This window comes from Armigeres subalbatus, chromosome 3, assembly GCF_024139115.2.
Source record: "Armigeres subalbatus isolate Guangzhou_Male chromosome 3, GZ_Asu_2, whole genome shotgun sequence".
NCBI lineage: Eukaryota > Metazoa > Arthropoda > Insecta > Diptera > Culicidae > Armigeres > Armigeres subalbatus.
The window spans coordinates 77,108,066-77,122,906 of NC_085141.1; the positions used below are offsets into that span (position 1 = coordinate 77,108,066).

The 14,841-nt window shown below is 37.6% G+C and overlaps 2 protein-coding genes and 5 non-coding genes across 8 annotated transcripts; 4 read left to right on the forward strand and 3 right to left on the reverse strand.

Annotated features, from left to right (window-relative positions):
- Trnae-uuc (transfer RNA glutamic acid (anticodon UUC)) lies at window positions 1-72 on the forward strand. The gene has a single exon. It is a non-coding gene; the product is annotated as a tRNA-Glu (tRNA).
- Window positions 73-882: 810 nt separating this feature from the next.
- Trnar-acg (transfer RNA arginine (anticodon ACG)) lies at window positions 883-955 on the forward strand. The gene has a single exon. It is a non-coding gene; the product is annotated as a tRNA-Arg (tRNA).
- Window positions 956-1,349: 394 nt separating this feature from the next.
- Trnaa-ugc (transfer RNA alanine (anticodon UGC)) lies at window positions 1,350-1,421 on the reverse strand. Its single transcript has one exon. It is a non-coding gene; the product is annotated as a tRNA-Ala (tRNA).
- Window positions 1,422-2,582: 1,161 nt separating this feature from the next.
- On the forward strand, window positions 2,583-2,654 carry Trnaa-ugc (transfer RNA alanine (anticodon UGC)). The gene has a single exon. It is a non-coding gene; the product is annotated as a tRNA-Ala (tRNA).
- An 838-nt stretch (window positions 2,655-3,492) lies between these two features.
- Trnal-uag (transfer RNA leucine (anticodon UAG)) lies at window positions 3,493-3,572 on the reverse strand. The gene has a single exon. It is a non-coding gene; the product is annotated as a tRNA-Leu (tRNA).
- Window positions 3,573-8,578: 5,006 nt separating this feature from the next.
- On the forward strand, window positions 8,579-10,570 carry LOC134221746 (uncharacterized). Its single transcript, XM_062700932.1, has 3 exons — window positions 8,579-9,049; window positions 9,121-9,368; window positions 10,485-10,570. The coding sequence occupies exons 1-3, from the start codon at window positions 8,652-8,654 to the stop codon at window positions 10,568-10,570; spliced, it is 732 nt and encodes a 243-aa protein (XP_062556916.1). The 5' UTR covers window positions 8,579-8,651.
- Window positions 10,571-10,618: 48 nt separating this feature from the next.
- Window positions 10,619-13,934, reverse strand: LOC134227796 (uncharacterized). Of its 2 annotated transcripts, XM_062709474.1 has the most exons (4): window positions 13,806-13,885; window positions 13,217-13,268; window positions 12,766-12,928; window positions 10,619-11,507 (listed from the first exon to the last, which is right to left on the reverse strand). In XM_062709474.1, the coding sequence occupies exons 2-4, from the start codon at window positions 13,266-13,268 to the stop codon at window positions 11,207-11,209; spliced, it is 516 nt and encodes a 171-aa protein (XP_062565458.1). In that variant the 5' UTR covers window positions 13,806-13,885; the 3' UTR covers window positions 10,619-11,206. The 2 variants fall into 2 exon arrangements, 1 of the variants encoding a protein (XP_062565458.1); XR_009983763.1 differs by lacking the exon at window positions 13,217-13,268 and having other exon boundaries at window positions 10,625-11,507; window positions 13,806-13,934.
- Window positions 13,935-14,841: the final 907 nt, after the last annotated feature.

Sequence of the window (14,841 nt, forward strand, 5' to 3'; positions counted from 1 at the left end):
TCCCATATGGTCTAGTGGCTAGGATATCTGGCTTTCACCCAGAAGGCCCGGGTTCGATTCCCGGTATGGGAAATTTTTTGGATGTCTCTTCGCCACCACCAACACCATCGCATAATGGGAGATAAGAAATTAATTAAGAGTAACGATACACACACATAATCCCAGAAACGCTGCATTGTTGTTGTTGTGTAGTTAACAGGAACAGGTCAGTCGGTTGACATTTAGATGTGATTATTATTATTGAGTGATAAACTCAAGAGCTTGTAGAGGTAATACTGGGCCACCTTTGTCATGCTGGTAACATCTTTGGAACATTCACTATTTTAAAACGAAACCTCAAAAGTAGGATATGGAAAGGCTGAGCTGCGCTGCTGTGTACATGAACCGATTTTGTTTCTATTTTTCACATTACGAAAAAAAACATTAACACTAAAATGAGGAAAATTCATACGAAAAAGTGTCAAATTCTAGGTATCTTGAAAACAACATTTATGAAAAGTATAGTATCGGTAAAGTAAATAGGAATAAATAGGAATTAGTTTCATATCTGCCTTTCATTTGTCAATAAACATGCGAACAATTGCCCAGTAAGAATATCATGTTCATATATGCATTATTTCGTTGTCGTCGTTCACGCATCCCAATATATTTGTTTACAGCTTATAGATAATGCCTACAGGTTTACAGAGTTGAACAAATCCACTGTCACGAGAAGGAGCAGTGAGTATATTCTCTTGAGAGAACATTCAACGAAATCATTTAATATTGAGTGGATAGCAAGTGTATGTGTGTGTGTGAGATTGGAAGTCAGAAATTTATATGTTACTCTCCGTGTACACACGATTTTCATTGGTTTGTCTGTCATCAGACAGCATTCAGCTGGGTCCTGTGGCGCAATGGATAACGCGTCTGACTACGGATCAGAAGATTCCAGGTTCGACTCCTGGCAGGATCGCTTAATCTTTTTTCCTTACAGTTCAAAAAAAAGGGTGATTAACTATTCGACAATTGAATATTCCAATTTTGAGTTTATTGAACAAAATTGTTTTGCTTGAATAATTTGTTACAACGCAAAATTGTGCTTCAATATTTTGGTACAGTTAATTGAATTAATTTTCTTTCGAAAGTGCATGAAGATGAAGAAGGCGGCAATTTGAATGATCCAAAAATGATGTTACAGGTTTTAGGGGGATGGGGTCCAAGATTTTCGGGACAGTACATATACTAGGTATACAAAAAAATGTGTCAAAGGAAGAGGGGGGAGGTGTAAAAGTCTCAAAAAAGTAGTGGACGTCATATTTGAATCGCCCCAAAGCACAAATGCAGTTTGGTTCTTTGAGCTAAAAAATTGGAGATACCGGGGATCGAACCCGGGGCCTTTCACATGCAAAGCGAACGCTCTACCACTGAGCTATATCCCCTTCTTATGTTTTAATCTCGCCAGAGCATATTTTAAATATTGCACAATTGGAAAGATAAAATTATTGGAAATCTAGAAGTGAAGTGGGTAGGATAGGTACCATATTGTGTGCGATGTACGTTTGTTGGAACAATTGAGTCGTGGTGCTGACTTGTGACTGTGTGTGACTTGACTGTGTGTCAATTTATGCATACGTTTGTTGTAGGATATCCTTAGCTACGAGGCTGAGGAATTTCCGATACGATTTTTATGATACATTCGAAGTATTACATGAAAATTTATGTCGGCAAATTTGGTAGTTTTTCATTGGCGCTTGTTGCAATTTAGCATAGAACCCCGACCAAGTGGCATTTGAAGACACTTCTGGTAATATATTTCACGATTCATAGGTACAGATGTGATGGAAGAAGTGTGCAATTCACCGCAACTACAAATCCTCCGACTGAACATCTGACAATTAATCTTTAAAATTAAACTATTTTTGGCTGGTCAAAATGCTGCAAACAATATTTATCAATTGTTTTGGTGTGCGCAATCTCACACTGTTTTTCGTGCTGGCTGTATTAGATGGATATTACATATTGTATTTACCTTTAGTGCTTTCATGAAATGTTCCATTTACGCTTCCATACTAACGGCGACAAAATCACAGTCGCGTCGCCTTTGTTTTGAGAGATCCTATTCACAAATCAGGGCTTATTACTATTAGTTGGCCGGGATCTGCCAAATGGCACAAAGCACCAACAAAAAATCATATTTTCTGCCTAAACTTGTGTTTAAAAGATTTAATTTATTTCAAATCGTATAAATATATACAGCAAATTTTCGTACGCATTGATATAAAAAGGGTTTCCTTTTCCTTTTGCGAACAAAATAGCACAAGTCAGTAAAAAAGCCGACTTGGTGCGGTTTGGCAGAGCCCCGACCAGTTAACCTTCAATTTCTTCAATTGTGAAAAAATAAAGGTTGAAATATGGTGAGCATGAGAAATTCTATCTCTTTATCCGAACAACTTTCAATCCTTATCTATATTCAATTATGTATGTATGAATGAATAAATTATATACTAATCCCGTAACAGTGATGAGTGATGACAGCCGCCACTGGCCGGTATATAATGGCTGGGTGCCGCATTGCACCTGGGGTCACCCCTCCCCACCGAGGGGATATAGCTCAGTGGTAGAGCGTTCGCTTTGCATGTGAAAGGCCCCGGGTTCGATCCCCGGTATCTCCAATTTTTTTGTAGTTTATTTCTGATATTTGTTACAAGACAAGACAAACTCCGCCCCAAGGATGTTATCGATCATTTAGTAATCTGCCTTCGATCATTTAGTAGTTTGTCAATAACTCATTCCAGAGGCTAAATTTCAAAATGTGTTGTATGGTGGACTTCTAGTGCAAAGGTTTATCTACAACTCTCCCTAACAGTTCGTTGTTTGAATTTCACTAATAACGGAGCTATATCGCTAGTAGCAGTAACTTAGACTAAATGATTGCATATTTTGTTATCATTTAGTATGAGTATAGCAACTAGCACCGTAACTCCTTTAATAGTGGAATTCGAACATCGGCCTGTTAAGAAGAGTTGTAGAAAAACCTTCGCACTAAAAGTCCACCATACAATATATTTTGAAAGTAGGCCTCTGGAATGAGTTATTGACAAACTACTAAATGATCGAAGGCAGATTACTAAATGATCGATAACATCCCTGCGCCCCATTTGAATTGAGTTGATATACAATCCGATAAGTTTGTATAACATAAAATTTCGATAAAATATTTAATAATTACCTGCAGTTCAAATTTACAGATAATTTTGTTACAAACACATCCACTTTGTTGATTTAGAGTTTCAATCAAATTTTCTTAGATGCCCTGCCATTGATTCAGTATTGAAATTGTATGGTTTTTAAGTAAGTGTACCTATCCTACAAATTATCGAACTGTTACACGCATTTAGAAGTTCAATTCATTAATTAGATGGAATAAACGCATTCCATTGATTCGTAATTCTTTATATAACATGTCACACTTTTGTTCCAATCATAACTACATAAACAACAAAATACATTTGACAGCGGTGGGATTCGAACCCACGCCATTTCTGACTGGTGCCTAAAACCAGCGCCTTAGACCACTCGGCCACGCTGCCTATTAGAAACCGTTTATATTTTCAATGATTAATAAACGATACTGCACTTTTAAATTTGTGGTCGACCTTAGAATACGTAACAAATTTGAATTCAGGTATCGAAACGTAGGGGAAATGACGGCTTTGGCAGGTTTTGTTCTATTATTGTCAGGGGGGTTTTTGGTGACAGAATTTTATGAAATTTGGCCACAATATTCTTTGATATGCAAAAAATGTTTAGGCCAAATTTGAGCATGATTAGTTATAGAAAACCCCCCTGACAATAATAAAACAAAACCTGCCAAAGCCGTCATTTCCCCAAAATAATTTCAATTTAATACCTACCTGTTATGTTTACCACTTTTGAATATGCACTAGATAAAGAATTACACCCAGGTTTTTTTTTTACGCGGTTGGAGTTCATTAATTTCTCGGTTAACTCGAATTTTTAGAGCTTTTTAAATACCACCTGATTTTTCTTTGATTTTTTGTGAATTTTTCCATGGGGTTAACTCATTGTTTCATTGACGCTGAAGGTCTTAAACGACTAAAACCAAACCGTGTAAAAAAACCTGGGTGTAATTTGGATTTGGATTGAACTTGGATTGGATTTGGATTGAGTTTGGCTTTAATTTGGATTTGAATCTGAAATGGATTTGAATTAGAATTTTAATTGAAATTTGATTTGATTTGTACTGGATCTGAAGTGGATTTGATTGATTTGGATTGATTTGGATTGATTTGGATTGATTTGGATTGATTTGGATTGATTTGATTTTATTTGGATTGATTTGGATTGGATTTGGATTGGATTTGGATTGGATTTGGATTGGATTTGGATTGGATTTGGATTGGATTTGGATTGGATTTGGATTGGATTTGGATTGGATTTGGATTGGATTTGGATTGGATTTAGATTGGATTTGGATTGGATTTGGATTGGATTTAGATTGGATTTGGATTGGATTTGGATTGAGTTTGGCTTTAATTTGGATTTGAATCTGAAATGGATTTGAATTAGAATTTTAATTGAAATTTGATTTGATTTGTACTGGATCTGAAGTGGATTTGGATTGGATTTGGATTGGATTTGGATTGGATTTGGATTGGATTTGGATTGGATTTGGATTGGATTTGGATTGGATTTGGATTGGATTTGGATTGGATTTGGATTGGATTTGGATTGGATTTGGATTGGATTTGGATTGGATTGGATTGATTTGGATTGGATTTGGATTGGATTTGGATTGGATTTGGATTGGTTTGGATTGATTTGGATTGATTTGGATTGGTTTGGATTGGATTTGGATTGATTTGGTTGGATTGGTTGATTGGTTTGGATTGGTTTGGATTGATTTGGATTGGATTGATTTGGATTGGATTTGATTGGTTTGGATTGATTTGGATTGGATTTGGATTGATTTGGATTGGATTTGGATTGATTTGACTGGTTTGGATTGGTTTGACTGGTTTGGATTGGTTTGGATTGGTTTGGATTGGTTTGGATTGGTTTGGATTGGATTTGGATTGGTTTGGATTGGATTTGGATTGATTTGGATTGATTTGGATTGGATTTGGATTGGTTTGGACTGGTTTGGATTGGTTTGGATTGGTTTGGATTGGACTGGATTGGACTGGATTGGTTTGGACTGGTTTGGATTGGTTTGGATTGACTGGATTTGACTTGGATCTGGATTGGTTTGGACTGGATTTGACTGGATCTGGATTGGTTTGGATTGGTTTGGACTGGATTTGGATTGGTTTGGACTGGTTTGGATTGGATTTGGATTGGTTTGGACTGGATTTGGACTGGTTTGACTGGATCTGGATTGGATTTGGATTGGTTTGGATTGGTTTGGATTGGATTTGGATTGGATTTGGATTGGTTTGGATTGGTTTGGATTGATTTGGATTGGATTTGGATTGGTTTGGATTGGATTTGGATTGGTTTGGACTGGATTTGGATTGATTTGGATTGGATTTGGATTGATTTGGATTGATTTGGATTGGATTTGGATTGATTTGGATTGGTTTGGATTGGAATTGGATTGAGTTTGAATTGATTTGATTGGATTTGGATTGGATTTGGATTGGATTTGGATTGTATTTGGATTGGATTTGGATTGGATTTGGATTGGATTTGGATTGGATTTGGATTGGATTTGGATTGGATTTGGATTGGATTTGGATTGGATTTGGATTGGATTTGGATTGGATTGGGATTGGATTGGGATTGGATTGGGATTGGATTGGGATTGGATTGGATTGGGATTGGACTTGAATTGGATTGTGATTGGATTGGGATTGGATTTGGATTGGATTTAGATTGGATTTCGATTGGATCTGGATTGGATCTGGATTGGTTTGGGTTGGATTTGGATTGGATTTGGATTGAATTTGGATTGAATTTTGATTTGATTTGTATTGGATTTGGATTGGATTGGTTTTAATTTGGATTGGATTTGGATTTGGATTGGACTTGGATTGAATTTGGCTTTAATCTGCTTTGGATTTCAAATTGATTTGGATTGGATTTGGATTTGAATTGGATGTGGATTTGGATTTGATTTGGATTTGAATTGGATGTGGATTTGGATTTGGATTATATTTGGATTTGATTGGTTTGGGTTTGAATTGGATTTGAATTGGATTTTATTTGGATTGAACTTGGATTTATCTTTAATTTGTTCTGGATCTGAAATGGATTTGGATTGGACTTGCATTAGATTTGGATTTGGATTGGATTCTGATTGGATTTTTACTGGATTTGGATTATAATTGGATTGGATTTGGATTAGATTTGGATTGGAATTGGATTTGATTTGTTCTGGATGTGGAGTAAATTTGGAAGGTTACTTGAGTTAGTGTGTGAGGTGCTTTCACTCTGCAACAATAACGATGTTCATTTGGCTCAGATTTTGACAGTTCTCAGTGCTCGATTGGCCCAAAATGGCCGCTTTCGCATATGCCTGTCACTGGCAAACAATGTTCGTGTACTCTGCATCGAAGCTTAGAATCGGTGTTAGGGCGCAATCGTTAATGCTATTCGGTTAGTTACGGCAAATAAATTCTTTTTCGAGTCCCTATAATCAAGCAGGTATCTCAAGCATACCACATCGTGTTTGATTTTGATAAAATATCAAAAACATAATTGCGCATAAAAATTGCCTCGCCATAATAAAAAGGTGGTAGAAAATTAACACTGATTTTTACATTTTAGAACCAAATCCAGATGCTCCGCTTTCTCCCCCGAATATAGATAGGGATAGTGAAGTTGAATTATTCTCACAATCCGTACGTTAAACCTAATGGGCCAAACACAATTGGTACGTTTGCGTGCGTTTTGACAGTTTTCCTATGGGAAAACTGTCAAAACGCACGCAAACGTACCAATTGTGTTTGGCCCATAACTTCGGAAGTGGTGCGCTGTTTTCATTTGGTGATGTGCTATACAGCGCACTACAGTGACTATAATAACAGTGTCGTCAAGTGTCAGAATTGGAACAGAATCGTCTGTCAGTTCCATACAAATGCGCGTTCCAAACGAGCAGGAGACCTGTCAAACGTGGCACATGACGTTACTCTTCTTATAGGACTCTACAGCGCACTACTTCCGAAATTAGGTTTAACGTATGGATTGTGAGAAAAATCCAATTTCAATAGCGGCTATAATTCGATTTTCTACTGAATTTATAATATATCGCGAAGCGCTATTCAGCGCACCACAACCACAACGTACAACGTACCGTAAACATGGTGCACGGAAGGTTGCTGTCTACACTTTTTACGGATGCTGCACCCTGGAAGTAAATGTCATCGAAGTAAACAGTCGGTCCCTTATTGCAACATAAAAACCCAACATAAAAACTCAATATCACTAAGTGATGGCGTTGGCATAAAAGATATTTTAGTTACCAGATAAAGATTGTCGCTGTCGTCGCTGTCCGGAACATCTTTTGCTGGCGAGGATAGGGGAGCTAAATGTCAAAGAAGGAAAATCCATACGATTTGACAGCTTGGTACCCAACATGTTCCGGACAGCAGAACAAAGGGAACCGAAGCGACAATCTTTATCTACACGGTTAGAAAAAAGTACCTAATTTTAGGTACTTTTTTTCTCTTGCATCTCCCTCCCTCTTCCTTTTGTTGTCATAAAATGAAGAGCAAAACCACTCAACAAGGGCATTAAAGTGTGGGAACCCAACGTTGGGTAATCTCATGTTTACAAAAGTTGAGTGAAATTTACGTAACTTTTGGTTAGTTTCAATTTAAAATTAAGTATATTTTACTTAATATTAAGTGAATTTTGCGTAAATCCGAGAAAAAATTACTTAATTTTGGGTTCCCACACTGAACCCCTGATTTGAGTGAAAAGTACCTAATATTAGGTACTTTTATCTAACCGTGTAGTAACTAAAATCAAGCATAATTTTTCATAACGACGTATGTAACAATTATGAGGATTCGAGAAATCCTTTGCAGAAAGTTGGCAAAACTTTTTCTAAAACTGTTTTAAAACTAAATCTTTTTTCAATACTTTTTTCCGCTGGCATGCATCATTACATGACACGTAATAAGCGTGCTTCACAGCAAAGCTCAGTTCATTCAAATTCACTGTGAAAAGCGATAAAATTATACATACACCGGTATGCTACACGTACGTCGGTGTACATTGGTCGGTTTTCCATAGTTGCACGATTGACGCAACTGCAGTTTTGTTTTGTTTTGCTTTTTTTGTAACATAGGTCGCTCTCAGTTCCCATATGTTAAAGCGACGTATGTAACAGTGAGACTTCAAAAATAGAAATTTTTACATACGTCGATTCGCAAAAAGATCGAATTAAAGAATTTTAAGATCTGAAATCAGTAAAATCGATGCGTATTATATAAAGCCGCGTGTGATTGTCACGTTGTATTAAAAACCCCGTTTTGTTTACTTTTGTTATATACGTCGTTATGAAAAATTTTGCTTGAAATATCTTTTGTTGGCATACACTAAAGGCCGGCGCACAATGTATCCGGTCCGGATTGCGGTTGAGTTTGCGGTTTGTGCTAAATTTAATCCGGATTGTTCTAAACCGCTGTCCGCACGCAAAGCCGATGGATTACGCACAATTGATCCGGTTATTTGACATCGAATTAAATAGTGTTTGTAAATGTTTGTTTTTAGTTCATTTCGATCCGATATACCAGGACCTAATGGATATCACGCGTGCAATCGAGTTATTCCAGCTGTTTCGGCTACACCAAAAGTACCGCCAGTGGTCATCACCCGAGCGGAGGTGGTGGGTACACCCATTGCTGGAAAACCGAGAAAATATGGGATTCTACAAAATTAATTTCGAGGTTATGAGGCAACACCCGGAAAAATTTGTACAGGCCACACGGATGACCCCAGAAACTTTCGATCATTTGCTAGATGTAATCGTGGTTCGATTGCAGAAATATTCTATGAGAGCTTCGCTAATTCCATCGTTTAGGCTATTTTTCACACTCGTGTAAGTAATTTAATTATATTAGAAGCGGAACACGAAAAATTATCAATCAACATTCTTTTTGCCCATATCAGGTATCTAGCTCATGGTCCAAGCATACCGTTCATGAGTTGGAGCTTCAAAATAGGAGAATCCACTGCTAGGTCCATTGTTTACGAGGTGTGCAGAGTCCTCTGGGACACATTAAAGGACGAGTTCTTGCCGCAATTGACTGTTGACAATTGGCTGCAGATAGCGGACGGTTTTTCCCAGTTGTGGGATTTTCCAAATTGCTGTGGCGCAGTTGACGGCAAGCACGTCAATATTCAATGCCCTCCTAACAGTGGGTCCTTGTTTTTTAATTATAAAGGGCATCACAGTATAAATTTGATGGGAGTTTGTGATGCCCACTACAAATTTATTGCTGTTGATGTCGGGGCCTACGGGGGAAATAGTGATGGAGGCGTTTTTGCGAATTCGGAATTTGGCAGACGCTTGTTTAAAGATGATCTGAACCTTCCACCAGCATCTTTATTGCCCGGGTCTACTGTGGAGCTGCCCTTCTTTTTGGTGGGAGACGCTGCGTTTCCTCTAAAGCGCAACTTGATGCGGCCATACCCGGGAAAGATGGTTCCACCGATGCAGGAGAATTTCAATAAGCGCCTTTCACGTGCTAGGCGCACCATTGAAAACACTTTCGGAATTCTAGTCGCGCGTTGGAGGATTTTAAAAATCCCTTATTATGGAGCCGCATAATGCTGAAAAAGTCGTGTTAGCAACTGTCGTTCTACACAACTTTTTAATGACTAATAGTTGCCATGCATACTGCCCACCATGCTTTACGGACTCTGTCAATGAGGAAGGGGAAGTCATCAGGCCTGGAGACTGGAGAAACGAGTGCTCTCCACTTGAGAGCTTGACAGGGCTACACAGAGGAAACAACAGCTCACAAAGAGCATTTGAAGTAAGAAATCTTTTAAGTGAGTATGTATTTACTCATCCGATTAAACATTAATGGTACGGATTGAGATGGAAGCGAAAAAGAAAACAGTTTCCAATTTGCGGTACAAATCTAGAAAATAAATCAAAATCCGTTTTGAAAAAACCGTTTATTGCACTTCACTTCATTCATATTGCACTTCATTTTATTCACGCTGTTCACATTCACAGGGAAGTCGAGACAATTTCCAATCCGAAAATTTCCTAGACCGGCATCGGAAATCGAACCCAGCCACTCTCAGCATGGTCTTGCTTTGTAGCCGTGCATCGTACCGCACGGCTAAAGAGGGCCCCCAATTAAAAATTGTACATGTTCATAAATATACACACGAACAGGCATCATCGAAATTCGTCGAGCTAAGTCGACATAACACTATAAGTACGAGAAAAGTAAAAAGCATAATAGCAGAATAAGTTCAACTATTCATATTCAGTTATATTTGTCTGTTTCCCTTTCAAGTCCAACTTGTTGCTAGCAAATCGGTTAAGGATAAATATGTGCTCGAAAAATACGCTATAAGCAGTTGGAATCAGGTAACCAACTAACTATGAAAATCGGACGACTGCGGTGAGTCGGTCATACAATCATTATGTCGGAAATATCTGAAAAAAAAATTGGTTGGCCAAATATAAAGTAGAGAGGATAACTTATATGTACTGGCCTTACTTCTCTCTAACTGACCTAACTTCTCTCTGGCCTTAGTCTGAATAAATTAATTCTACGGTAATGCAAAAATAATTTTCATTTTTCAGATATATGTTTCTTCATTCAGGATAAAAATATACTAGGGAAACTGTTCCCGCTTTGGCCACTTTAGTGCCTTATTTGGCACTTGGGTCTTTCAAATATTTATCGAAAATAACCGTTTATTTATAGCCTCTCAAAGAGTCCTTTGTTTAGAGATTCATTCGCAAAGTTGTCCAAATTATTAGCCATGACCGATACCTGTACACTTACCCTACAACAAGTATTAAATTCAAGCATCTTCTTTTATAGTTATTTTTTAAATAAAAACTTGGTATCTTATTCTAGTTTTGTTGACAAGAAATAAAAAATTAGCATTTTTTCTCTAGGTATTTCTGTTTAAAAAAAATGAAAGCTTGGTTTCAAATAATTATTTGCAGTGACAAATATTTGTCATACGCCCTTATAAGGGCAATATGTTGGATAGATAGCAAGCTTTAGTCTTCTTCAACTGTATATAAGATGTTTAGAATAGCGGCTTCCAAACGATTAGCCTTATCGATCGGCATGGCTGATAGCTTTGCATTCACCAGCTGCGCGAAATGAGTATGCCGCAGTTGAGTTTGTTCGTCCATAAAACGGTCTAAGACCGCAGACATTTTATCATCCAGAACATCCGCCTTGCGTTTCTTGGACATCGAGCTTCGCGGTGGTTCTGGTGTACCTTCTTCTACCTCTAGGTATTCTTCTACCATGTTCGCCAGCTCCTTTGTGCCGGTATCGTAATTGCTGGTAGTTCTGAAACGTGTTAAAAAGTAGAATAAGAGTAAGCATACAAAATACTATAGAGAATCTATAGATGAGCGAAAGCATGGCTGAGTCGATTTTTTTGCTCGTGCACACGCGCATATGATGTCACAGCCCTTAACGTTTCCATTGAAATCGTGACGTCATGCTCGTTTAGAGACACGTTTAAGAGTTCGTTTGGAGACAGAGGATTTATCTTCGCTCATCTATATATTCCATTATCTATATAAAATACTATTTTCAGAATATAAATACACTTGTAACATGTTATTCAGCTACCTGAGGGCACTTTTCAAACTTCGGGGACTCGGGAAGATCTAGTGTAGAGTGACACAGAAAGTAATATGCTAATTTGCCAGTTGCTTAGTTACCGTCATCGGGGGTGACAATGGGTCTGGGGGTGAGAATAAGTCATCGCTCTCACCGACAGTCTGGAGGTCGGGTAACAAAATCCTTCAAAATCCTTTTCTTGTTCTCAGATACTTTAAATTTATTCTACATACATTCTTAGTAGTTGAAATAATTACCCATTCTCAGCCCCATTTGACCCATTGTCACCCCCGACAACGGTATATCTTCTTCCAGCCATTCAATATGAGGTCTAGGGGATTTCAATTTCAACGTAATGCTAAGTTTAGACAAGACAAGTGAATTGAATAAGTCGCTTGAATTGAACGTCTAAACATCTTCGTTCAATTCATTTGAATTGCCGTGTCTAAACGTAGCATAAACTTGTGGAAGTAAATCAACTGTTTCATAAAATTCATGATAATTTAATCAACATTATGATACTAAATTATCTTAATGCTATGTTTAGACTGAGCAAGTGAATTGATCTACTCAGTTGAGTTCAATTGACTTGCCAAAAGTTGCACATATTCAGCTTTCTTTTTGTTCAAGTGAATTGAACGGAGGTGTTTAGACGTTCAATTCATGTGACTTGTTCAATTCACTTGCTTTGTATAAACGCTAATTCCCAAATTACATAAAGTTCCAGAAAGTGGGATGGGATCTGTCGGATCGTTACGGGCTTTGAAATTCTGTGAGAATTATTATAAATCCACATAAACCGGCGAGTGGATACCACTCCCACAGCTTCGATAAAAAAAAAGCTTTAAAAACAATATTGTATGCTGTCTTCAAAAAGCAATGACTAACACATTGGTAAGAAAATGAGGAAAAAGCCGAAACAGATTAACTTGACTATTTAGTTACAAGTTTTTATATATAATATAAAATCTATACATACGCTCTCCGACTAACATGGTCCTTCAAAAAATCCATCTGGTCCGAATATTCCCAAGGAGTATAATCCGTAGGCTCTGCTCCTGATCTTTGCGAAACTTCTATCTCTCGACGCTCCTTTGCATACCGATCACGAAGCGTCCTCCACCTTGTTGTCAATGCTTTTACTAAAATTTGGAATCAAAATAAGTTATTATGAACAAAAAAGAAAATGCTGAAAAAAGCAGAGTAAATCGAAGCATAAACCAGGATTAAGCTGATGAACATGGGATTAAACCCTTGATCTTCTGCACTTTAATGAAAACGTTTACGCTCATGCACTTGCATATTCGCAAACGATAATTAATAACATCAAATGAATACAGAAAATAACTGTATAACTGCCCATAATTTATTCCGTGCTGAATTGTTCTTATACGACCGTGAACCTTTGTCATAAAGAACGGGATGCTCACTAACAAAAGATATTATTTTCTCGTTTAAACCTGCTTCTTTGGTGGTTTCCATCTGAAAGACAATTTCACACAAACTTTAGAATCACGATGTAGATTATTTTTAAACATTACTGCAACAACTTAGTTAGTTCCTGAGCAACCTTTTGCAAATATATTAGCTGCAAGCTGTATAAATGAATCAGTATTTAGATGATGTTAGAATTGGAAATGTCTTCGTGGTTGGAATTTATCCGGAGGATCACTGGCTCAAATTTGGCACAATTATTCTAGAGTTCTGTTTCGACTCAGCTGACCACCTTGTGGCTGGTGCTGGAAGTCTCGTGGAATCCGAGATTACGACTTAATTGTTTGTGGAAACTTTTGGAGTGCCTTTCACTAGTAATAAACACCCAATTTGGCCACATTTGACCAAGTCACTTCCCAAGATATTTCCGGACACGGGGACAATTTCCGATTCCAACTTATTTCCAAAAACTAGAAGCCTGTACGTGTGCAATGATGAAGTGCAAAAATGAAGCAAATCAATCAAAAATTACAAATATTAATGGCATTTTAATCGACTTTTTTTCACCTGTCAACAATTAGTTACCTTTGCTAATGTTTATCTAGATGTTGCTGCTTAATACCACTTTTTTTTTGGTGGAAAACCCCTCCGATATCTTCACAGGTAACAATTTAGCACCGCAAAAGAAGAATGATGTTCCGAGCGAGAAACCGACTACACTTGGTTTGTTTACATATTTACGTAAGCTTGTCCGCAAAGTTTGGGATCGTTCAAATCGTGCGGATGACTTTGCGGTCGGCTTTGCGTTTAGTACATTTTAGCACCCAACTGCAAACCCGCTCCGGATGCATTCTGCGTTCGTACGTATAATTGCATGCATTTAAACTAGCTGTCAAATTTCCGGATTGCTTTCCGGATCCATTGTGCGCCGGCCTTAAGGCTTTGGTCCGATTCGTGAATTAAAATCGAATTAAACTTAAAAGTGACAGTTCGGAAATTATGAAATCCCCCGCTCATAGAATGGCTGGTGCTACCCAGCAAGACCAACAAAACATCTATCAAAAATTATTCAATATCTGTCAAAAGTAATCTTGCTCTGCGAGCAGGGTTATTTGGAAATTTTTGTACTGTCACTTTTAAGTGTAATTCGATTTTGATTCACGAATCGGACCAAAGCCTAAATAAATAATGTAGTGCTTCCACCTAGGAGCGAGCCTAGGAGCCATTCGGAATGAACACTAGCGCTAAAAAGTAAAACACGGCAAATTTTAACCATACCAGTTTTTTATATTGCCTGATTTTCTCAAAATTGCACGCGGTGAACCCTTCATGAAAGGTACCGCCGAGCTTTCTGCACCTCGTTTACTTGATTCTTATGGGTGAATAGCATTGCGGTGTATCGTTTGCCGCTGCCGTACCTTTCGACAGTCATTCGCCGCGTGAAGTTTTGTGCAAGTACCCGAATAAAAAATACAGTAGAATAACAATACAATTTATTGTAACACTACTATTAATAACATTAAATTGACAATAGATTGTATTGTAAATGAAACCATAAAACATTAGAAACATTAGAATGCATTGTTATGAACCATTTACTCAAATGTAAATGAAGATTTCG

Bases quoted from the DNA above. Each gene is read 5' to 3' on its own strand.
- LOC134221746 (XM_062700932.1), top strand. From the start codon at position 8,652: ATGGATTACGCACAATTGATCCGGTTATTTGACATCGAATTAAATAGT. The intron at 9,050-9,120 runs GTAAGTAATTTA...TGCCCATATCAG, and splicing joins AGGCTATTTTTCACACTCGT to GTATCTAGCTCATGGTCCAA. The intron at 9,369-10,484 runs GTGGGTCCTTGT...TTCCCTTTCAAG, and splicing joins TATTCAATGCCCTCCTAACA to TCCAACTTGTTGCTAGCAAA.
- LOC134227796 (XM_062709474.1), bottom strand. From the start codon at position 13,268: ATGGAAACCACCAAAGAAGCAGGTTTAAACGAGAAAATAATATCTTTT. The intron at 12,929-13,216 runs GTGAGCATCCCG...TCCAAATTTTAG, and splicing joins GAAAATAATATCTTTTGTTA to TAAAAGCATTGACAACAAGG. The intron at 11,508-12,765 runs GTATGTATAGAT...AACACGTTTCAG, and splicing joins GACCATGTTAGTCGGAGAGC to AACTACCAGCAATTACGATA.